The sequence below is a fragment of the Bufo bufo genome, chromosome 3 (genome assembly GCF_905171765.1).
Source record: "Bufo bufo chromosome 3, aBufBuf1.1, whole genome shotgun sequence".
NCBI lineage: Eukaryota > Metazoa > Chordata > Amphibia > Anura > Bufonidae > Bufo > Bufo bufo.
This window is the reverse complement of record NC_053391.1, coordinates 489406836-489432252: the sequence shown is the minus strand read 5'-3', so window position 1 is coordinate 489432252 and position 25417 is coordinate 489406836. Positions and strand designations below refer to the sequence as shown.

General features: G+C 43.2%; 1 protein-coding gene across 1 annotated transcript in view; it reads right to left on the bottom strand.

The window, feature by feature from the left end:
* Nucleotides 1-25417, bottom strand: part of DZIP1 (DAZ interacting zinc finger protein 1) — a 65262-nt gene that overhangs the window by 15484 nt on the left and 24361 nt on the right. The window contains exons 4-16 of the mRNA XM_040425309.1: nt 20892-21016; nt 20030-20197; nt 19368-19511; nt 19212-19274; nt 15452-15592; nt 14429-14474; nt 11654-11716; nt 9270-9412; nt 8936-9134; nt 6087-6231; nt 4624-4674; nt 2192-2400; nt 1129-1259 (exon numbers count right to left, since the gene is read on the bottom strand). Of these exons, the coding sequence (XP_040281243.1) occupies nt 1129-1259; nt 2192-2400; nt 4624-4674; nt 6087-6231; nt 8936-9134; nt 9270-9412; nt 11654-11716; nt 14429-14474; nt 15452-15592; nt 19212-19274; nt 19368-19511; nt 20030-20197; nt 20892-21016 (1628 nt within the window). The remainder of the gene's footprint in view (nt 1-1128; nt 1260-2191; nt 2401-4623; nt 4675-6086; nt 6232-8935; nt 9135-9269; nt 9413-11653; nt 11717-14428; nt 14475-15451; nt 15593-19211; nt 19275-19367; nt 19512-20029; nt 20198-20891; nt 21017-25417) is intronic.

Sequence of the window (25417 nt, the reverse complement as noted above, 5' to 3'; positions counted from 1 at the left end):
CAGCTATCTCTGTATACACACTTACATAGAGAATGCTATCAATCACTGATAACACCTCCCCCATGTACAGCTATCAGTGACTGACAGCTATCTCTGTATACACACTTACATAGAGAATGCTATCAATCACTGATAACACCTCCTCCTCTACAGCTATCATTGACTGACACTTATCTCTGTATACACACTTACACAGGAAATGCTATCATTCATTGATAACACCTCCTCCTCTACAGCTATCAGTGACTGACAGCTATCTCTGTATACGCACTTACACAGGAAATGCTGTCATTCATTGATAACACCTCCTCCTCTACAGCTATCAGTGACTGACAGCTATCTCTGTATACACACACAGAGAATGCTATCAATCACTGATAACACCTCCTCCTCTACAGCTATCAGTGACTGACAGCTATCTCTGTATACACACTTACACAGGAAATGCTGTCATTCATTGATAACACCTCCTCCTCTACAGCTATCAGTGACTGACAGCTATCTCTGTATACGCACTTACACAGGAAATGCTGTCATTCATTGATAACACCTCCTCCTCTACAGCTATCAGTGACTGACAGCTATCTCTGTATACACACACAGAGAATGCTATCAATCACTGATAACACCTCCCCTATGGACAACTATCAGTGACTGACAGCTATCTCTGTATACACACTTACACAGAGAATGTCATCAATCACTGATAGCACTTCCCCATGTACAACTGAAGTCAGAAAAAGCAGAGATTTAAATGTATAAATTACAAGTTTTACTGAATCTTTTCCCACAAAACTATATATCAATCTGCTCAGCTCCTCTTGATCTATAACATGGTGCATGTAGATTGCACAGCATTTCGTGGTGACAGGCCCTCTTTAACTGTGAACCAGGCCTTTTTGCCAAAAATACATGAATACGCACAGCCATGTTCCTAAATCTACTAAAAAGTCTTTCCATAAGAATGAAGTATAACAGCAGAGGAGGGAACAGCTCCATGTAATGCAGGTATCCCCAAACATTTATGTAATGTATGCATGTATTGATTTTATGGTCAGGTGTGTTACATGATGTGTAGAATAAGTAAGGACCATATTATTTTCCTGTTAGATATATGAGAGCTCTTACCTTCAACTCCATAACTGGGTCCTTTTTCACAAAGGCATCAGCAACATCCACCCCACCAACCGATTTCAGATCAGCTGTACGTGTAGACCGCTCCCGTTCCAGCTGGTTCGAAAGTTCTTTCACCATTGTTGCTATACAAAAAATAACACAAAAAAAATCCATAAGGGAATAAAATAATAGGGTGGCTTCACACCCACAGTTCTTTAAATGTCACTGCAGGCTTAGACGCAGTTTCTTGAGCCAAAGCCAGAAGTGGATCTAGCAAGAGGAAGAAGTATATATGTCCTTCCTTTGTATTTCTCATTTCTTCTGAAGGCACCTTTGGATCTAAAGACTGGATGGAAATCTGTCACAGAAACTTGTATGAGAACTGGGTCTGACCATTCATATACTATATGACTTTCATTTTTCCAATGAAGGTTGTAAAATAAATGATCTTATTGGTTGTATAGTATTCATGTCTAGCTGGACAAAAAATATAATACCCGCCAAGTACTGTCCTTGTATAGAAAACAGTAATGCAGTTTTAAATAGACATTAAAGGTGAATGGCGCAGTGCTTGGAAAGCTGCGCTCACCAGAGCTCCGGTGGGTGTGGCAGCTCCCTGAAACAGCTGATTGGCGTGGGTGCAGGGACAGGGTTCTTTATTCCATCCAAAAATTAACAAGAAGCCATTGGCCAACGTTTCGGTCTAACCTAGACCTTGTTCACGGCCATAGTATCGGCATGTGGAGCGTTGTATGGAGGAAGGCGTTCTGAGGATAAGTCATCATTATCTTTTCCAGGATTTCCCCTTTAAAGTCAAAGAGGCGGTCCTATCAGTGACTGACAGCCTTCCCTCTGTGCACACAGATAGCTGTCAATCACTGATAGGACCAACTCCTTGACTTCAAAGACCAGAATGAGCAGGAATTTAAATGAATAAAATACAAGTTATACTGAATCTGTATTTCTATCTGCTCAGCTCCCCCAGCTCTATAACATGATGCCTGTAGATTGTACTGCATTTGACAGATTCCCAGTAAAAAGTCCCTGTTAGTGTAGATGCCTGCAGAGCACTAACCTCTGGCTGGTTTGGCTGGTGCTGGCCTATAGGCCGGCTGTGGCTTTATCTCCTCCAGCACACTCCCTTCTGACTCACTTTCAGTTGTAGCAAAACCAGCACTAACTTTTCCATTAAGTGAAGATTTAGCTCTCGAATCCTGACGCATGTGATGCCGCACAGACTCATCCTGCAAGTCGGACTCATCGTCAGAGCTAAATGGAGGCGTCCTGAAAAGAAGCATAATTATTAGTGAAAGAGATTGTATTCACACAGTGCATTATTTGTACAACCTTTCTAAAGCTGATTATTATTTTAAAAAAAAGTTTTTTTCCTATTAAATGGAAGTCTATCACCACCCTGACCGGTTTTAAACCAATCGCATAGTTCAGTGGGACACAAAGACATGAGATGTTACCTTTCTTTAGTTTTTAAGATCCTCCAAATTGCCAATGCTAATGAGCCATCACAAGTGCCCAGGGGCCGAGAGTTTGCTGCAAGGGCCCGGGCCCCCCTGCCTTACTCGACCTAACTTCTTCCCTCAGTGTTATCTGGCCAGCCCTGTGTGACACCATTTTTCCCTGTAGCCCAAATCCCGTGCCTTCGCGCATCACCGCCGGGCATGTGCAGTGCTCTGCCCACTGTGAGCAGAGCGCTGGTTACTGCTGTCTGCTTATGCTGCGCCACTTCCGTCACTCCGATTTTGCACGAGTAACTGGAGCATGCGCACTGCATATCTCTGCCTCTGTCAATTGTACAGCTTTCCCCAATAAGCTTATTTATTTCAATTTATATCCATATATACAGTCAGGTCCATAAATATTGGGACATCGACACAATTCTAACATTTTTGGCTCTATACACCACCACAATGGATTTGAAATGAAAGGAACCAGATGTGCTTTAACTGCAGACTGTCAGCTTTAATTTGAGGGTATTTACATCCAAATCAGGTGAACGGTGTAGGAATTACAACAGTTTGCATATGTGCCTCCCACTTGTTAAGGAACCAAAAGTAATGGGACAATTGGCTTCTCAGCTGTTCCATGGCCAGGTGTGTGTTATTTCCTCATTATACCAATTACAATGAGCAGATAAAAGGTCCAGAGTTCATTTCCAGTGTGCTATTTGCATTTGGAATCTGTTGCTGTCAACTCTCAAGATGGGATCCAAAGAGATGTCACTATCAGTGAAACAAGCCATCATTAGGCTGAAAAAACAAAACAAACCCATCAGAGAGATAGCAAAAACATTAGGCGTGGCCAAAACAACTGTTTGGAACATTCTTAAAAAGAAGGAACGCATCGGTGAGCTCAGCAACACCAAAAGACACGGAAGACCATGGAAAACAACTGTGGTGGATGACCGAAGAATTCTTTCCCTGGTGAAGAAAACACCCTTCAAAACAGTTGGCCAGATCAAGAACACTCTCCAGGAGGTAGGTGTATGTGTGTCAAAGTCAACAATCAAGAGAAGACTTCACCAGAGTGAATACAGAGGGTTCACCACAAGATGTAAACCATTGGTGAGCCTCACAAACAGGAAGGCCAGATTAGAGTTTCCCAAACGACATCTAAAAAAACCTTCACAGTTCTGGAACAACATCCTATGGACAGATGAGACCAAGATCAACTACCAGAGTGATGGGAAGAGAAGAGTATGGAGAAGGAAAGGAACTGCTCATGATCCTAAGCATACCACCTCATCAGTGAAGCATGGTGGTGGTAGTGTCATGGCGTGGGCATGTATGGCTGCCAATGGAACTGGTTCTCTTGTATTTATTGATGATGTGACTGCTGAAAAAAGCAGCAGGATGAATTCTGAAGTGTTTTGGGCAATAATATCTGCTCATATTCAGCCAAATGCTTCAGAACTCATTGGACAGCGCTTCACAGTGCATACTGCAAAAGCAACCAAAGAGTTTTTTAAGGGAAAGAAGTGGAATGTTATGCAATGGCCAAGTCAATCACCTGACCTGAATCCGATTGAGCATGCATTTCACTTGCTGAAGACAAAACTGAAGGGAAAAAGCCCCAAGAACAAGCAGGAACTGAAGACAGTTGCAGTAGAGGCCTGGCAGAGCATCACCAGGGATGAAACCCAGCGTCTGGTGATGTCTATGCGTTCCAGACTTCAGGCTGTAATTGACTGCAAAGGATTTGCAACCAAGTATTAAAAAGTGAAAGTTTGATTTATGATTATTATTCTGTCCCATTACTTTTGGACCCTTAACAAGTGGGAGGCATATATGCAAACTGTTGTAATTCCTGCACCGTTCACCTGATTTGGATGTAAATACCCTCAAATTAAAGCTGACAGTCTGCAGTTAAAGCACATCTTGTTTGTTTCATTTCAAATCCATTGTGGTGGTGTATAGAGCCAAAAATGTTACAATTGTGTCGATGTCCCAATATTTATGGACCTGACTGTATATAGATATATATCGTACTTACGTAAGACTTGGCTTTTTCACATGAGCATCTTTTGAGGACACCAGCTTAATCCTTAAAAAAGATAAACAAGGTTTTAATTGCACATTTTGTGAACACAACTTTGGGACCAGGTAGAGGGTAGGTTACTGTATGTGGAGATTTGATCACATCAGGTGTCTGTAGCAATGCATGAACTAGATCAAGGCATTTATGTAAAATAGACTTTATCTCATTAAAAGCTGCTACAAAAGGCAAGTTGAGAGAACCAACTCTGTAAAGCAGGCTGTCTGCTGGAGAAGCCGAGAGCGTACACTCATCTGTACAGCCTGAGAAGAAAGAAAGGGATTCACAGCACTCACCCATAAACAGCAGACAATGTCATGGTGACATTTCAATGTGTGCACGTACATAGCGGAAATCAACAGCGATATGCACATCAACCGTTTTACATCTTCAGGCCTTGAAAGAAGTCTGCAGACGCAAGACGGGCCGGTCAGAGTATTTATGTATTTGCATTATGTTTATGTACTTGCATTACACTGATAAGTTGTAGTAAAATTGTCTGCTGTTTATGGGCGACTCCTGTGGATCCCCTTCTTTCTTCTTGGACTGTTACAAATGCATCATGTTGCCACTGATCATTAAAGTGTAACTGTCATTTTTTTATTTGCCAGTTTATTAGAGCTAGTCACATATACCTGAGTTAGTCTGTCAATGATTGTTAAAAGATCTGTAATTACCCTATAATAACAGCTTTCATTAATGTCCTCTGTCCCTTTCCTCTGCTCCCTTAACAGACCGTTACTATGGCTCATCTGTCTTCCCTTTAGTGTAAACAGAAGACGGAGAGGCGGTCCTTCACACTTCATGCCTGCATTAGGCTTCAGTGAGGAGGCGTGTCTCTCATTAATCCAATCTGATTGGCAGGCAGGAAGCTGCTGGCTACAGCAAGTGTGTATGGGAAGTGAGGGGAGGCAGTTTTGGCCTCAGAGAACTGGCAGAGGAGCCATCTTGAGAAGATCATCGTATTGTAGGGTCCAAAACTGTGGTAAATAAGGAAAAAGCTCAAGGAAAACAGTGGTATGTTAAGAAACTAAAGATTGCTTTATGCATAATGCTGCTGCAGCAGTACCATATGCTAAAATTTATTTTGATGAAAACATGACAGTTACGCTTTAATGTTCTATGCAGCCGTACCCCACAGAAAGCCCATGATTGTGCTCCATAATTGCCTGTAACGAGTCCCGACCACTCATCTATGCTTTGCTAAAACAAAGGTTAAAAACCATTCACCAAGATTGCAGGGGTATGTTCACATGCAGCAGACTTGTTACAGAAATCTCTGCAAATAAAAACCCATTCTATATACATGAATGGGGTTGTGTCTGCAGCATGTACATGGAGGGGCCTAACGTTTCCCACTCATTACTAGTCTTTGTGAATCACAATCCCCACATTTAAACCATTCTGTTTTGACGTCTTACTTTGGGGTGGAACTAATGGGGTATCTTGTTTCAGCACGTAGTTCTTCTTGGGAAGACTTCAGTATTGATGGTCGGGACCTCGTCTGTCTAGGCAGTGAAGCAGAGGACGTGCTTCCCAAAGTAGATGACTTAAATGTGGAAAAAACTGAGAAAAAGTGGAACAAAAATTAGAATCTAGAAAAAGCTCATCCCCAGGTTACAGGAAATTTAGGGTGAGTGACCAGATTCTTCTTTATGTAAATTACTGTTTACAAGCCAATTAGTAAAGTGATCTAATCTATGTAATGAATTATAATACATTCAATAGGAAAATCCCTGATAATGCTGTAATCAGTGCACTAACAAGCCTGATTAAAAGGTATTGTGGGATGACAATTATTGACCGCTTCGGTGCCCTGTCGGGTCTGACTATAAATTGGGGTAAATCGGCAATTATGCTGCTTGATGGGCAAGTGCAGTCGCAGACAGTGCGAGAAAGAAATATCCCATGTGTAGCAACCTTTAAGTACTTGGGTATTTATGTATCCCCTAGAATTCGAGACTTTGAGAGCCTTAACTTTGACCCGCTGGTTATTAAATTTAGGAATAAAGTCAAGGCATGGTGTAAACTGTACCTGTCGGTGGCGGGAAGAGCAAATCTTATTAAAATGGTGTTGATGCCCCAGCTACTCTATGTGTTACACAATTCCCCGGTCTGGCTGTCGAAGTCCAAATTTGATCAGATTAATGCTACCTTCAGGGAGCTCATATGGCGTAAGGGGCAACCAAGAATTAAACTTGAAACGTTGCAATATCCTAAAACGGAAGGGGGCCTTACAGTGCCGAACCCCTGGGTGTATTTCCTGGCTGCACAATGCCAACACTTTAAAGGGTGGATGGACCCGGAGCCGAGTGAGGTGACATGTCAGCTGTTTGCTCATTACTTGTCGTCTAGTGACCTAATGTTGCTCCTGGAGACTAGGGGTGCCGGGAAAAGTGGTCCGATGGGGGATCTGGGATACTTGATGCAGTCCGCATGGAACAGGGTTAAGCAGCTAAGAGGTGTTGTCGGCAATACGGAATACACTCCACTGTGGGACAATCCCGTGCTGCCGGAGTTCCTCTCTTTGTCTGATTTTGGAGCATGGAAAAGGAAGGGTATCCTGAGATTAGGCCACCTTCTGGAAGATAAAAATTGCATGTCCTTTGCCAGGCTGCAAGATGTATATGAGTTGCCTAGGACCCACTTCTATAAGTACCTTCAGGTGGGACACGCATACAACTCCACATTTAGGGGTCCGACTGTGGTGGCAGGGAGGGATATCGCATTGCACCAGATTCTGTCCAAAGGGGCGAAGAGAGGTATGATCTCCTGTATATACAAGCTGCTGCTCGATAAGTTTTTACTATTACATCCGCTGGCAGCTAGGGGTAAGTGGGAAAAAGATGTAGGCGAATTAACAGATGACCAATGGTCTGACATACTGGAGGCGATACCTCTCTCATCCTTGAGCGAGGGACGTAAACTCTCGCAGCTGTTTATAGTCCACAGGGTCTACAAGACACAGTTTTTTTTGTTTCGCATAGGTTTTAGACCTACGGATGAATGTCCAAGGTGCTCTGTAGAATCTGCAGACTTGATACACATGATGTGGAAGTGCGAGAAGCTAGGGAGATACTGGGAAATGGTAACTCAGACTATACAGGACGCATATGAGGTACGGATACCGCCTGACCCTAGAGTGTGTGTGTTGGGTTATGTCTCTGAACTGACCACTAGTCTGGTACATAAAACAGCAATAGGTAGAGTGCTATATGTTGCTAGAAAGTTAATTGCCTTGCATTGGATACAGACAGCGCCGCTCACCTTAGGCGAATTCTTAGGTACAGTTTATACGATGTTAAGTTATGAGCGAGTGGTGTACCAGAAGCGTGGATGCCCATCAAAATTTGAGAAACTGTGGGAACCATGGTTGTCGTTTCGACATCTGAATAGAAATGTTTAGTATTGTTTCTTTGCAACTTTTGTGCTTAAGTGGGGAGGGTGGAAATTTGAGTGCTAATTACTGTATTGTAACCTGTCTGCTGTCAGCCTTATGAAAGCTATGTCTGTGTATCAGATCTGCTTATGATCTGTACAACAGTGTATTTACATTGCAAAAGCTCAATAAAAAAGATCTGATAAAAAGAAAAAGGTATTGTGGGGATTCGCTCTGGTAGGCAGGGTAAGCGGACGCAGTACAGAGGCAAAACAAGGTTGTAAATCAAAGTTCAGTGTTTATTCACACATAGAAAGAAAACAAGCCAAAAGTAAGTGTTCATTTTTTGGTGCCTGTTCACACCACACAAAGTTCACAGTGCAAAAAGCCTTCACCTGGTCAGCAGATGATTTTCACCCGCCGTCCGCAGCAGGCTTTAGAGGCCTGTTTCCCCAGCCTATGGCTCTCACAAATAGATGCCTCAGTGTCTCAAACCGCAGACTCCTCAGCTCCTCTGTCACAGAGGATAATCCACACCAGCTGAACGTGCTGGCTGGGTTTTTATATTCCAGCCAAAACCCGGCCTGGAACCGTGGGGAACAGCCACCCACCCTGCTCTTTGGCTGCTCCCAATAAGAACTGGATTTACAGCCATACTAACAGCTGAAGTGTCAGACTGCACTACAGAACTGACACTTCAGGGGAAAAATCCGGTTCTTACCTCACCGAGGCCAGGAACCTCGGTGACACGTATCTTCCGTCAATGACGGCTCCTTGTTCCTTCTTACAGTATATACAGATACGGTTGTCTGAATGAGCCATTAGACTAATTTGGACGTTCTTGCCTTTGGAGTGCAGAAATAACAGATGCACATGGTATTTATTACTTACCTTCAGTAAAGAACTGAGAGCTGGCGTTAAGCTTTAAAGATGATGCCGATGCCCGTTCTTCCACCTTTTGGTTTACGTGCTTTAGAAGATTTTGCCGGATCTGTGGAAATTCTGGTATTAATGTCTCCTTTTCTTCCCTGAAAGTTTCCACTGTGTCCAAAACTCTATTGAAATGATCACTTGTGATCCCTCGCACACCCTGGCAAATGACAAAGTACTTTGTAATGGCTTCCTCTAAGATGATGTATTCTTTCTACAGTACAACTATCTCCGTATATTGGGACAGTCAGTTAACACTTTCACCATGGGCCGTCTAAAGGCGGCAATCATTTACCGGTTTAACTCCCAAGGACTCCAACTTCTCCACCACCCCCTGCTCCAGGACTTTCCGGAGCTCCCTGGTTAACGACGGGTTCTTCTTCAAAGCATTTATCAACTGCTGTTTGCTGCTGCTTCGAACTTCTTCACTGTCCAAATCTGGAAATATAGGAGAACTCGGGATGACAATCTGCTTTGTACCAACTCCTCCATTTAAAATTCTAGTAACGAAGACCCAATGTTAACCCTTTAGGGAAAAGAAAAGTTCTATATCTTTGTCTTTCCTAAATACGTTCATGCATAGACACAAAAAAACAAATATGATTCCGTCCATGCAAGATCTACAAATAAATCAGGACAACGTATAACTGACCAATTAAAATTATTACTATTAAAAAACAAGGCAAAACTTTATATCCTGTGATTTTGAGTGGAGAGGAGCAAATCTTTGAGTGCACTGCCACCTACAGGCCATGCATAGGAACACCAGCTCTGCTTGAGACGCTCTTCACAAATAGAAGCATTTCCACATGCTGGTCACTCTCTTTGGAATTTGCAACATGTTTTGCGGTGCACAGAAATGGAAACCACCTATAAAAACCAAGTTTGCGATTTTCACTTGACCAGAAACATTTTTTGTTGTTTTTTCTTTCTTACTATGACTTTAGTTTTGCACGTCACCACTACCAACAAATGTGAACTAGGCCTTAAACAGTCACACAAACTCAGCTGAATAGATGGCCACCGGAAAAATGACAACATGCAAAATGAATGTCACACAGCACAAGATGTAGAACAGACCAAGCTGTCATAGAAATGGCTTTACCTTTCTCCTCAGAAAGCTCCTGAATAGGCTCCAGTACATGTGCCTGCTCTGACATGGAGCATATAGAAGAAGGATAGCCAGAGCGTTTCTCACAACACATACTATAGCAAATAATTAAAGGCACCTATATAGGTAAAATTTGGTAATTTCAGAAACATTGCTGTACAGTGGTCCCTCAAGCTATACAATGGTCTCACAATGGTCTCTCATAGGCCATCATAAGTGGTAACCAACATGGGCATTTCTTTCCAGTACAGAGTGGTACTACATGCCTGTGCTGCCCTCTGTCTGCGCTAGGGTGAACTGCTCCTTTGGATGTCAGGTAAGGGTGGCTCCATGTTATTTTCATGGTACACTGTGTGCGATACAGGACCCTGACGAAGCTCCTTTCCTCATCATAAAACATTAATTTACAGCTCCCAGCACCTATTCCTGACTGTTTTATGTAAGGACTCGCTTTATCTGCTTATATTTCTTAAAGGGATTATTCAAGGCTGGAAATCCCCCCCTCCCCCCCATATGCCTAGGCACCTCACACTGATTCTACTTACCTGGCTCCCCGCTCCCTCTGCCGCTCCTGGTCCCCGCATGGCCACCACTGCTTCTCCCCGAGCATGAATGAAAACATCCGGTGTCAGGGGGTAGCAGCCAATGGCAGGCGGTGACGGGAACAAGCCTCCCTAGAGTCACCCTCTATACTAGGGAGGCTCATTCCCATCACCGCCTGCCATTGGCTGCCCCCCTTCCCGGAGGTTTTCATCCGCGCACAGGAGAAAAGCAGTGGCGGCCATGCAGGGACCAGGAGCGGCAGAGGGAGCGGGTAAGTAGAATCAGTGTGAGGGGCCAGGGCAAATGGGGGAGGCATTTCCAGCCTCAGATAACACCTTTAAAGCTTCATTTCTTTTCTTATCTTGGGGTGACATTTTGAGGCTTTGAAACCAATGTAGCAATGCGAACAGAAATGTAACTAATACTATGCTCATTATCAATGTTGGATGGTGCATGGGGGGACAGAGTGGGATTGTTAATCTTCATGGCTAACCCTAGATCTGGAAACCTGCATGGCAAATACTACCCCTCATTTCATAACTGTGTTCTCCAAAATTCCTGTAAGGGGATGGGCTAAAAGCAGGAATCTGTATAAAGTAATGACATAACCATTACTCACCAGCTCTCACAATGATGACATCACGTACATTGTTATGGCTGCAGCCATGGAACAGTATGTGACTGGCAGCAGAGGTCACATGAATTATGTAGGACCTCATTGCCGCAGGACCAGCAGTGATCAGACAGGCAGGACGTTCCGATTCCTGCTCTTGGTCCACTTTTTTAAATTCTGGCTAACCCCTACCCCCAAAGCTCTTCTTGATTTTTGAACATTACACTTGTGTCCATTTGTATCACAACAGCTGTAACAGGTTTAGTGAGAGCTGTGTGTAACTAAATAGAATAGAGAAGGAACCGTCATTCATTCCAGGGAAATAAGCCCTAGCATTGCTGATATTTTACCAAGTGCCATGAGTGCCTACAAACATAAGCTACCAGCCGAGACTATGCCAGGATTAACTGACCTCTTGTCACCGCTGCGCTGAGCTTCGGTTCGATGTTCTGTAATATTGGGACAGGCGCTGGAGCTGAAACATAGAACAAGATCAAAACTTTACTTCTGCTCACATGGAACCAAAGCATGAACGTGTCAGTGAGGTCTTAATCTGTCTACAATTTTTTACATCTATTTGGATGCTTATCATACAGACATGTCTGAACATCAGTGGGTGTCCAGTTCACTACTTCAAACCAGCACCTGGATCTGAATACTTTTGTAATTGCATGTAATAAAAAATGTAGTATCACCACTGAGTTATTTAATAAAATGTATCAGTACAGCGCCACCTGCTGTTTGCTGTTTTACTAAATTCTATGTCCAGTTCACTGAGGTGGACACACATGCTCAGTTCCATCCTTAAACCGCCACCAGCTACAGCAGAAAGGAGACACCCCTGAGAAAGTGCATGCCCCCTGAGCTGCCAGCTTCAATAAGTCTAGCAGATCAATTGCAGCAATGAATGGGGGGATATCTGGATCCATGTGAGGTACGGGGCTGGTTCCAAGTTTGTTAGAAAGAGATTGTCATGTATTATATCAGATTTTAATTTTTTACATTACTCATGGGATAACCCCTTTAAGTGTTGCATATATCAAAGACCCCCACCCCCTTCAACCAACAGAGGCCAAAGGATACTTAGGTTCGTATATGTAGGTATACTTCTTGTTGTATAGACTAGCACAGTCTCTTGTGGTATTCCACACAGAAGCATGGACAATGCAGGCCTCTCTATGTGGGAGACATCCGTCTTAGATATATGTTGGAGAATTCTCCAAAAGGACTGATACTATTACATTTTGGAAAATAAAACATGGAATGCTACGCAGAATGTGTAACTGCATCCTCAGGCAGGTGATGCCATAGCATGGATGCAGTTTATGGGCCCTTGACACGGGCCGACAATTGAAATGATGATCGCTAACCAGCGTGACTAGTAACACTGGTTAGCGATGATCTTGTGGTGTAAATGCACCGCCAAGCAAAAAAGGCTGGTTCATCAGGTAATTGTATCTTTTGTGCAGCACAAAAGATCAGCGTTTCCCAGTTGCAGATTGTACTGTGCAAACAACGAGACAGTATGGGGAAGAGCGATGGCACTGGTGATCACTCCTCATACTCTGGAGGAGATCGGTGCATGTAAATGCACCAGTCTCCTCTCATTGTCGGGAAGGAACAATTCCTTCCCGACAATCTGCTAGATTGTCATCCCGTGTAAAGGGGCCCTTAGAGTCCATATAATGGCCACATTAAATGGACGATCTGAACCTCACACGTTACAGCCACGTGAAAGATAAAGTTCATTGACAAATATATTAAACTAAACAATAACAGAGTTACTGTATTTTTTCCCTATAAGACGCACTCTTTCCCCCAAAGTGGGGGGGAAATGACAATGCGTCTTATGGGGCAAATATTGAGGCACTCATTGGTGCAGGAGGACTGGGGAGCGGTGAATGCAGCATCTGTACTCACCGTTTCCTGGTCTTCCTCGTCTGCACCGCACAGCACATGAGCGTCGGTGGTATCCGGAGCAGGAAAGGTAAGTTGATTTATTTATTTTTCCTCTGATCTGAGGTCTGATTAACATGGGGAACTTATTATCATGGAGGTCTGATTGGGGGGGTCTCATAAACATTGAGGTTCTGATCTGAGGTCTGATTGAAGGTCTGATCTGAGGTCTGATTGGGGAACTCATTAACATTGAGGGTCTGTTCTGAGGTCTGATTAACATCAGGAGGTCTGATTGGGGGGGGGGTCTCATTAACATTGAGGGTTTGTTCTGAGGTCTGATTAACATCAGGGGGTCTGATTGGGGAAGGGGGGTCTCATTAACATTGAGGGTCTGTTCTGAGGTCTGATTAACATCAGGGGGTCTGATTGGGGGGGTCTCATTAACATTGAGGATCTGTTCTGAGGTCTGATTAACATCAGAAGGTCTGATTGAAAATAATTACTTTTTTTTAAAATAAAACATGGAATGGAGATATGCTAGGCAGAATGTGTAACTTCATCTTCAGGCAGGTGACGCCATAGCGTGGCCACAATTTATGGGCCCTCATAAACATTGAGGTTCTGATCTGAGGTCTTTTTGGGGGTCTTATAAAAATTGGGCATCTGATCTAAGGTCTGATTAGGGGTCTGAGTGGGGAACCTATTAACACTGGGGGTCTGTTCTCAGGTCTGATTAACATTGGCAGTCTGATTGGGGCACTGAGCTGAGGATTGATTAACATTGGGGGTCTAAGCTGAAGACTGATAAATATTTTTTTTATTATTTCCTCCTCTAAAACCTGGGGTGCGTCTTATGGGAAGGTTTGTCTTATTGGGCAAAAATACAGTATGTTGAAAACTTTCTCTTGTTTTGATGATAATTATTTTCATTTTTAAAATTAAAGGGGTATTCCAAACTCAGATATGTATAGCTTATCCACAGAGCCTCTCCCACCTGGTTTCCACAGACATTGATGAGTCTGTCAGACATTGAATCTCTTTGCTAGTGAATTTACACTACCAACCCAAGCAGTGAGCTCTAGACCTACGGCTACGTGTACACTCTATAGACTTGTAGCCATTTATATACTGGGTGTAGCCTGAATACACATGTAAATTCATGGATGTATATTAGATTAAAAAAAGATAAATATGTCTTAATAAATGAATGCAAAGTGTAATGAATGACCGCTGAATATATCTACTTAATGGTACTTAGATGTTTCTTCTGAACATTACATTTTGTTACCTGAATGTTTTCTGACCACTGGCGGTTTACTGGAGAGTTCTTTAATCTGAAACAAGAAAATGATTCTTAGGACCCATGATAAGTAGAATACATGAAAACCCCTTTAAAGGGAACCTGTCACCGGGATTTTGTGTACAGAGCTGAGGACATGGGTTGCTAGATGGCCACTAGCACATCCGCAATATCCAGTCCCCATAGCTCTGTGTGCTTTTATTGTGTAAAAAAACGATTTGATACATATGCAAATTAACCTGAGATGAGTCCTGTCCCTGACTCATCTCACATACAGGACTCATCTCAGGTTAATTTGCATATGTATCAAATCGTTTTTTTTACACAATAAAAGCACACAGAGCTATGGGGACTGGTTATTACGGATGTGCTAGCGGCCATCGAGCAACCCATATCCTCAGCTCTATACACAAAATCCCGGTGAGAGGTTCCCTTTGATATCAGTCCACCCTTCATGTACTGCACCGCTGTTGTAATAGTTTACTAGTCCTTTTCATTAACGCTACAGGACTTGGCAATCATTGACAAAAATCCTTCTTTTACGAATGACTGCACAAGACTGTATTTTTCTTGGGTGTGCTATCCGTTTTTAAATGTATATAACTCTCCCATACAATTCAATTGGGCCATGCACACACCACCCATTTTTTTCATGCAGGTCCTATTCTTGTCAGGTTTTTGTGGATGAGAATAGCACTTTCTATTGGCATGAGTGAGAGACAGAACGTACGCAGAAGCTACGCTGTATCTTTTTTTTTTTTAAGGATTTCTTTTTTTGCAGACCAAAAATTGAATTCAGTCATATACATGCAGTATAAAGTATAAAGTGGAACTTACTAAAAGATCTAGATCACAAATCTGAGCGCTACGGAATAATAAGGGACTAAGATTGTATTTGAATATTTGTATGAGAACTATTACAACTCGCGGGCGCAGAGAGAGCATATGGTATTCCTACTGCACATATACTAACGCTGTCCACTACAAGAACCAGAAGGACCTGTTACTTACCTGCTCTTTTTGGCATTTAATTAATTCATTTTGCTCCCGAAGCCTTTGCCCGAGTTCATCCAATCGTTTCTTGTAGAAATCATTAGCCGTCTTCTGATCGTCATTCAAGGATAGTCTTAGCTTCTCCATTTTTGACAGGAGCTAAAAATAAGCAGGTAAGACAGACGTCCGTGTCATCTTATTACTCACAGAAATATGTCATAGTATAATGCAAACAGTCAGCACCGCAAAAACCCGTCGATAACCGATCCATGGAAATAATGTTATGTCGTCATGTGTCATTTAACCCCTTCACACATTATCTTGTACATGTACGTGATAATGTGTGAGAGGATGTATGAAGAGGGCCTCTGCAGGGCACCCAGCTGCACTGACAGGGATTGGCGATCACAATGCCCCCGTCATATAACCCCTCCGGTGCCGTGATCAACGCTAATCGCGGCACCTGTGAGTGAAAGCGGAGGGATGCGGCTCTACAGCAATCAGTGTTCCGATATGTCCTGGGATCTTAGGCTGTCCATACACGTTTTTGTCTTACATTTAACATATAAAAAAAAAATGTATGCGTTGAACTAGGGATGCCCATCCTGCGGCCCTCCAGCTGTTGTAAAACTACTACTCCCACCATGCCCTTCTGTAGGCTGATAGCTGTAGGCTGTCCAGGCATGCTGGGAGTTGTAGTTTTGCAACAGTTGGAATGTTGGGCATCCCTGTGTTAAACGGACGCCTCAGACAGATGCCATACAGTGGCATCCATCACAATAGAGATCCCTTTACATAAAAATATATATATACGTTAACATATGTTTCCTTACTGGACGGAAAAGCGTAGTGTACAATGCTTTTGTATCCTTTTTTATTTCAAGCGTTTATACTAAATGTAGGGCAAAAACGTGATGTATACCCAGTCTTAGGGCTCATGCACACAAACGTATTTTCTTTCAGCTTCCGTTCTTTTTGCGGACCGTATGCGGAACCATTCACTTCAATGGCTCCGCAAAAACAACAGAAGGTTCTCCGTGTGCATTCCGTTTTCATATTTATGTTCAGCAAAAAAGTAGTGCATGTCCTATTATTATCCGCAAATCACGGTCCGAGGCCCCATTCAAGTCAACAGGTCCGTAAAAAATATGGAACGCACACGGAACACATCCGTATTTTGTGGATCCATACTGTAGAAATGCTATGCCCAGCCCATATTGCTCATGTGGTTGGTGATTAATAAGTTAGTTTTCGTTTCCAATCCGCAAAAAACGGATCGCATACAAAAACCATACGGATATGTTTTGTGGAATAACGGAACGGAAGAGGACTTAAATCAGAGAAAAGAAAACCTCAGATATGGAACAACGGATCCGTGAAAAACGGACCGCAAAACAACAACGGTCGTGTGCATGAGCTCTTAGGCTACTTTCACACTTGCGGCAGAGTGATCCAACAAGCAGTTCCGTCGCAGGAACTGCCTGTCGGATCCAGCAACCTGCATGCAAACGGACAGCATTTGTAGACGGATCCGTATGCGGATCCGTCTTACAAATGCATTGCAAGAACGGATCCGTCTCTCCGGATGTCATCCGGAGAAACAGATCTGTTATATATTTTTTTCTAATTATTACCGGATCCGGCACTAATACCTTTCAATATAAATTAGATCCGGAATTTTGGACGGAGATAATACCGCAGCATGATGCGGTATTTCCTCCGTCCAAAACGCCGTTCAGTGACTGAACTGAAGACATCATGAACGGATTTCTCTCCATTCAGAATGCATTAGGATGAAAGTTATTTTCCGGTATTGAGCCCCTATGACGGAACTCAGTGCCGGAAAAGAAAAACGCTAGTGTGAAAGTAGCCTTAGATAGCTGAGCCAGCTATTCCTCTGACGCCTCATACTGAGGTCTTCTGAATAGTGAGAGGAGAACAAACCTCTGCCTGACACCTCTGGTTGCGGCTCAATTCTCTTGAGATCAAAAGGATCAGGCATGCAACTGCCTGACCCTTCTTTCTCCCAAAACATTCCAGTAAGGCCTCATGCACACGACCGTTTTGTGTTTTGCGATCCGCAAATTGCAGATCCGCAAAACACGGATGGCATCCGTGTGCGTTCCGCAATTTGCGGAACGGCACGGACAGTCATTGATATAACTGCCTATTCTTGTCCGCAGAACGGACAAGAATAAGACAGTTTTTTTTTTTTGGCGGACCACGAAACGGAGCAACGGATGTGGACAGCACACGGAGTGCTGTCCGCATCTTTTGCGGCCCCATTGAAGTGAATGGGTCCGCATCCGAGCCGCAAAAACTGCAGCTTGGATGCGGACCAAAACAGCGGTCGTGTGCATGAGGCCGTTTTTTTTGTGTGCAAGAGGCCTAAGAGAGAGTTGGGACATCCTTCTACACATCAGATGGTAGCTGGTCCCACCAAAATCTGCAGATTTGTGAAACATTCATCTGATGTGCATGGCCACGTTTCTGTGTACCGACACAATATAATTAGTACTTGTTAGGTTTTCATTGGTTCAGCTGAATCAGGAAAGAACGACATAAAAGTCACATTGATTTAATACAAAGATCTGATGCGCAGTACTCCATATGTGTTCATAAGCACAATACAGCTCTGCACAACTTGTAATACAGCACCTTATATCTGGACCGTGTCTGCATCTAATTCCATCTAATAAAAGAAATCATTCTCCACTGGATGATGGGAGTATTCTTCCCTACAAGCAATACTAAGTAGGCAATATACAGCCACAGCTCCATGGTATGAAGCCATCTCCATGCACACAGCTCTGTCATGTGCAATGAGGACTTACTCTAAGGTCTCATGCACATAACCGTGTCCGTTTTTGCAGTACGCAAATCGTGGATCCACAAAACAAAGATAACGACCGTGTGCATGCCGCATTTTCCCTTCCGCAGGTTCTGCCGTATGTTTCAAATGCCTATTCTTGGAATGTTCTATCTTTTTTGCGGGGCAGTGGAACAGAAGTTCAGATGCAGACAGCATATGGTGTGACCCCATTGAAATGAATGGATGTGCAAAAAATGGGGATTGGATGTGGACCGAAACTAAGGTTATGTTCATGAGGCTTAAATGAAATGGGCACTGACAGCATGGAAACAGTTGGCTTTGTGTTACAGCATATGAAAAACGTGGGAGAAAACGTTTCTGCCATATTGTACATTTGGGCAGGACGTGTATAACCTACCTGTACGTCCATGTCACCTAATTTGTGGCCCCTAAACCACCAGCCTGTCGTTGTGTAGCTGCCCGTATCAAGCCTGTGTAGCCCTGCAAAGTTCAGTAAATAAGGAGGTAACTTACTGGTAGGTAAGTCCGGGACTCATCTTCAGCTGCACTTGGCCCATGCGCATGGCAGCGATGGGGACACATCGGGGTCATGAGTGGTGAAGCATCCTCAGCTCAATCAGAGCAATGCGCATACGTCCGATGTTGCTGGAGACGAGTCCAGTAAGTTATATCTTCATTTACTGAACTTTCCAGGGTCAGACAGGTTTGGGATCCGACCCCAAACCAGGTAACAGGTTCCCTTTAACAATGACATCTCTGTTTGATATGGATATACAATTATCATTAGACACTCATGTTTCAGTAAAAGCATGTATGGGATACAAATAAGGTGTGGGGACGGAGAAGGGACAAGCCCGGAATCAGTGTGTATTGTATTTCTTTTGGAGTCACAAAAATGACATTGATTAATGGTGACACGAGGCAAACTGCTTAAAAGTACCGTACCTGCTTCTTCTCCTTGTCGTGCTCTTCATGAAGTAGATGTATGCGCTCCCCCCACTTATCTTCCTTCAAAGGAAAAAGATACATGAAAATAAAATATTGATTTATGTGTAAAATAATTGTAGAAAGTGCAGCTTGTACTGAATATTGGGGGTGTACCTGCGTGTCAAGAAGCTCCTTCACACTCTGGATGTCATGTGGACACTTGGATTTACCTTCTTCTGCATCACCCGGTGGGCTCTCCTGCAGAATGCCAAGGCCAGACCGCCTGTAAAGGCTGTCGTTTTTAATTTTGTGAAGTTCCTGAAATTGGCAAATCGTGTGACAAATGACTGTTATCTGAAATGGCTTCATAGGAGACAATGAGAGTTATTTATGTGTTTTCCTTTATGCTTTATGTAGTGGAAAATGGGAAAACACTTCATTTTATCCTACTGTGAGCCTACTATTTAAATCACGTTTTTTGTGTTAAATATTGATATTTTTTTAATTTTGAAGACCTTATCAGCTGTATGTAGGATCCTCAGGCAGGGCAGTGAGGAGAGCTGAGGCAGCTCTTTACCTCAGTGCTCTGAAGTAACTTGTCCTCCTGTTGTGTGATTAGTACAATAGAACAGCGGACATTTTATTTCCCCTGAAGACTGCCTCCTTCATTATAACTAATGAAAGGTATTTGGGAATATAGTTAGAATAAAGTAATATGTAGGTATTTTCAGTCATTTAATCCCTTTAAGCGTTCATACACGCTTGGCTAAGCGTGAAAGTGATGGAATCTAATCACTATGTCTCTGTATAAAATGAAACCAGAAACGGGGACTTACATTTTCTAAAGAGGTGTTCTTAGATGTCACTTCTTTAAGCTCTTTCATAAACATCTCCCTTACTTTGTTCAATTCATCATCAAATTTCTCTCTTTCCTCTTTTTTCCAATCATCAAACTTTTTCAGAAGACCCTGTTCAATTGTTTTCTTATGTTCATGTTCCTGGATCTATAGAAAAGGGATTCATGCAAATTTAAAATACAAAACTGACAGCCGTATAATAAATATAGTAGCCACCCTATATACAATCTATAGCAACTGCATCCATCATATGCAAAGATTAGTTACAAGAAGGTCAGCAAATAAACATGCATAGGGCGTATTGTAATACACATGTAGCATGGCGGGAATTTCCAGCAATATGAAGCACCACCTGTTTCCATGCTGACGTTTAAAATACATGTTTAAGGTAAAGGCTACAAAGTGACATTTGGTCATGATTTTTTTGGGTCAGATTTTTTTTCATGGTGGCAACATCGCCTACAACTTGTTTCCCTTAGGCTGGTATTACACAAGCATTAGAGTCATCAAGCAGCCTGCTGGAGCTCCCTGGATCGAGCAAAGCCAAAAAGTGCAACCTGCCTGCTTGACCCCATTAACTAAAATGAGAACTGGAGGAGATCGGGGAGAACTTCAAACACTCGGAATACCCCTTTAACTGAAAACCAAGATACCACTATGAAACCAAACAAACTGTAATGTAGTTGTGTGTGTTCTTTCTGCATACTGCCATGCTTTAATTCCTGGGACACTTTATGATCAGGGGTGGTCCGACCTCTGAGACCCTCACTGATCCTGAGAATGGGGGAGCAGCAGAGCTGATTTAGTACTGCATCCCCATTCACCCTTGAAGACATCTTACCTGTGACAGCTTCTCTAAGTGAGCGGCTTGTTCTGCCTCCAGCTGACTTTTAGTAAGCCGTAATTCCTCCTTCAGACAGTTTACCTCATACTGCAGGTTATTACTGGACTGGATCACTTGCTTTCCTTTATAAAGAGAACACAATTAATGCACATTTAGTTCCGGGATGAGTGCACCCGGCTGTTTCTCAGTCTCCCAGTCTTAAGCATCACTGCCATCCCACAGCCTGGGCACATTTACTGTGTACGTCCTGAAAATGTCTTTTATTATACAGCTGGAAAACCAAACCGATCTGGGAACCACTTTCATCTGCTTTTGATCTCCTTTATCTCTTTCAATGCCTTCTGGTCAGAGATAGAAAAAAATCCTGTAGATGAAGCAGAAGTCTGGCTTTGTAGTGTGGGCCGAGCCCTCGCTGCTATCAGGATGCAGACGGCACTGATTACCATATTCTGCCACCATACACCCTCCAAGTGACACTGAATCGTAATACCGTGCCCAGGGACATTTCAGACAACGTTTTCTTCCATGAATAAACGTTTTCCTAAATAAAGTACATTACAAAAATGTTCCCTCTCACTGTCCCTACACATTAACAAAAAAATAAAAAATTCAACAGCAGTTACAATTTTAAAACAATTGTCCACTAAGGTATACATAGCCTTTAATACTCAATCCGCTAATATATACCCCACCACTTGACAGGCGCTATTGTAAGGAGATACCTGTCACCCTCTTCACCTGTCAGTGGTTTTAGGGTATGTTCACACGTCGGATTATTGCCACAAGCCTTTGTTTTCAATGGGCGGCTGCACCACAGTGCCTGCAGCTGGGGATTTTCCAATTGTGGTTTTATAGACATTCATGTATGGCTTTTGCACTTTTATGTTGACCTAATGGGAACCTGTCATCATGAAATGCAGCACAATCTGCAGGCAGCGTGTTATAGAGCAGGAGGAGCTGAGCAGAACAATATATAGGTTTATGGGAAAAGATTCAGTAAACTTTTTTTGTTCTTCATTTAAACCTCTGTGATTAGGAGTCATGTGAGCGGTCCTACTTGCTGATTGACAGCTCTACATGATATACAGATGTCAATCAGTGAGTAGGACCGCCCACATGACTCTTAACGTGGTTGTCTCATCACAGACAATAATTGCTAGGATATGCCCCCATTGTCTTATAGGTGCGGGTCCCACCTATATCAAGAACGGAGCCCCGCAAGGTGGTGGCTGGAGGACTCCGGTCCGGCCACCACCAAGCGCTCTCCCCATAGAAGTGAATGGGAGCACACGGCGCAAGACCGGCCACCGCTCGCATTCACTTCTATTGGCTCGACAGAAATAGCCAAGCCAGCGCTCGGCTATTTTTGGCAGCCCCATAGAAAATGAATGGAGGGCGCCCTCCACCACTTTCGGGGATCCATTCTCGATATAGTTGCGGTCCCACCGGTGGGACTGCACCTATAAGACAATGGGGGCAATCTGCTCAGCTCCTCCTGCTCTATAACATGCTGCCTGCAGAGTCCATTGCATTTCATGATGACAGGTTCCCTTTAGATCAGGGGTGCACAACCTCTTTTGGTGTGGGAGCCACATTGTCACATCGCATTTCAAGGGGCTACAATAAAAAAGTTAATCAGCGCTTGTTTGCATCAGCCTAATACACAGGCTAATACAAAGTTACTGGGGAGGAATGATCGCCACCACAGTCATTCCTCCCTCATTCACTTCTATTGATAATCGGTAGCACATTCCTGATTACACGGTGAGATGTGCTGACGATAATTGTACATTTCATCCTGATAAAGTATGAAAATCAGCCGACAAACGAGTGATTCCTTGCTTATCAGCTGATCAGCGACGCAATTATTCCGGTCAGATATCAGGAATGAGCGTTCCTATGAAGACTTGTTCCCAGTAATTGTCCTGAATATCGTGCCGTGTAACAGGGGCTTAGAGATTTCCTGGTAAACACGTTCCTGCAGCATGGTCCTGAAACAGAGGGTTCATACTTACCTGCTGCCTGCCGCTGTCTCCTTCTTCCGGTCCCTGCGCTGTTCACATGGTTTGACTATGGGTACAGTCACATGCTCCGCTCCAGCCAATGACTGGCTTCAGTTGTGTTGTGGCCACAAGCAGTGTTTCACCGCTGAAGTCCGTTCCTAGTGATAACCCCCAAACCCTATGAAGTATCCATATCCTTGCATAATGGGCAACATGGGGTTAATGCATGAGCTACATGGACAGTCACTTGCTATTGGTACAGTCTTTTGACTTCCAATCCATGTGCCTCCTATTAATAAGTGGCCTGTATTCTGTAACTCACATTAACCCCATTAATCTCATTATGTGAGACGGTACTTTGGGGGTCACTTACTATTTATGTGGGGTCCAGTCCAAAAGTGACCCCCATCATGTTTAAAACATGGCAGTGGCAAGATAGGGGTTAATGAGTCACATTAACCCCAATTTTACTGGCTGCCTGATACATCATTTTTTTTTGCCTTTATTTTGAGGAGGGCTAATCACTCCTGCACTGTGTGGGGGTGGGGTACCTGCTATGCACTAATGCACACTGACTCTGGGGCTGGGCTGACGCTGAGGAGCACAGGACAAGACACTCAGGAGGAGGAGGAGGCTGCTGCTGCCGCTGTTCCCCGAGCTCACTAGAACAGAGAGTTTATTCCCTCCTGTTTTAATTAGCCGCACATTCATTGGTGGCAGTGGTGCGGGCAGCCTCAGAGCCTGCTCTTTTCACTGGTTTCAGTGGCAGCCGCGTCATAGGAGTGAGGGACTCCCTCCCTCTTTCTCTACTGTCTGGCCGGAGAGAACATAGCGTGCGCCGAGCGCGGCATACGCCATATTCTCTTACAAGAGGAGATACCAGGCTGCGCAGCAGCACATCCTAGTATCGCAATAACGCAAATCCCGGTACTGAATAGATACTGGCACAAAAGTATCGATTGGGTATCGAAATTTTGATACCCGATGCAACCCTATAGGAAACTCCTTTAAGTGGCGACGTTTCCTTCCTGCCTCCTATTCACTAATGAGTGCTTTACACTGCAGAGGACGTCGCTCACTGGTAATACCACCTTCTGCCCCCCAGATTTGCTGTAGGTGCCCTGAAATGACCAGTAAGCATTTTCGCTGAAGGCTCACGCACACGGCCATTGTTTTAGTCCGCATCTGACCCGCATTTTTTATGTGGCTTGGGTGCGGACCCATTCACTTCAACGGGGCCAAAAAAGATGCTGACTGCACTCCGTGCGCTGTCCGCCTCCATTACTCCGTTCTGCAAAATGCAGAACACATATGGCTGGTGTCCTGCGGACCAAAAGAAAAGGTACGGTCGTGTGTATAAGGCCTTACTAGCCGGGTAAGCACTTATTGGTTAACCCTTTAATCACCAGGCCTGAAAAGGCCTTAATGACCAGTCACTTTTGTGTGATTTAGCACATGTGGTTCTAACACTTATAACTGTTTTATTTTTTGGACTACCAAAATAACTTTTGCAGATTTTTATTACATAACACAGGGCTTTTTAATATATTTTTTTAGTTTTATTAGGGGGAAACTGTACAATTTATTTTTATTTTTTTAAGTAATTTTTTTTCAAACTATAGCTTATTATTTAAATATGCAAAATATTATAATTAGTTCCCTATATGTGTTGGATCGTTTTATTATACAATAAGTATAGTTTCACATAAATGGGGTGATAATTGTAATGGTTTTGGTTGGTGTGGGCATTTTTTTCTTTTATGTATTTTACTATTTTTTCTTTTTTTTTAAACTTTTTTTTATATATATATTTCTGCTACAAAAAGACCTTTGGGGGATACAGACTTTTTTATTTTGCACATTTTCCTTTTTTATTTGTATTTTATTTATTTTATATATATATTTTTTTATCATCACTTTATTTATTTTTAAAATATATTTTTGCCACATAATATGACAGTGAACAATTTTATTTAGCACTTTTTCCTTTTTATAGTTTCCTTTTACTTATATTTTATTTATTTATTTTACATCTTTTTGCAAATTTTTTATATATGACACCCGGCGATCACGTAATCGCCGGGTCTAAACTGCATAGCGCGCCGCACACCTGTATGAGGAGAAGGCAAATGCGCTGATACATTGCTTCTGCCTTCTCCTTGGCTCCCCTGCTGTCACTGACAGCCGGGGACCCATCCTGCGCCTGCTACAGTGCGGGAGCAGGAGCTGTAATGCTCAATCGTGCGGCGGTACGGGCAGAAACACAGCTGTTCTTACGATCAGCTCTGTTTCTGCCCAGCAGGCTGGGGGCCGCAAACCATGGCTCTGGGTGGGCCGCATGTTGTGCACCCCTGCTTTAGGTCAACATAGAAGTGTAAAAGCCATAAATGAATGTCATTATGTACATACAATGATCAGCCATATTATTAATCAGTACAAATTTGATAGTAAATTATTTGCTTATTATTAATGGCCGCCTACGGGATGCCACACCTGGAACTACCCCGAGGGTACGGCCAC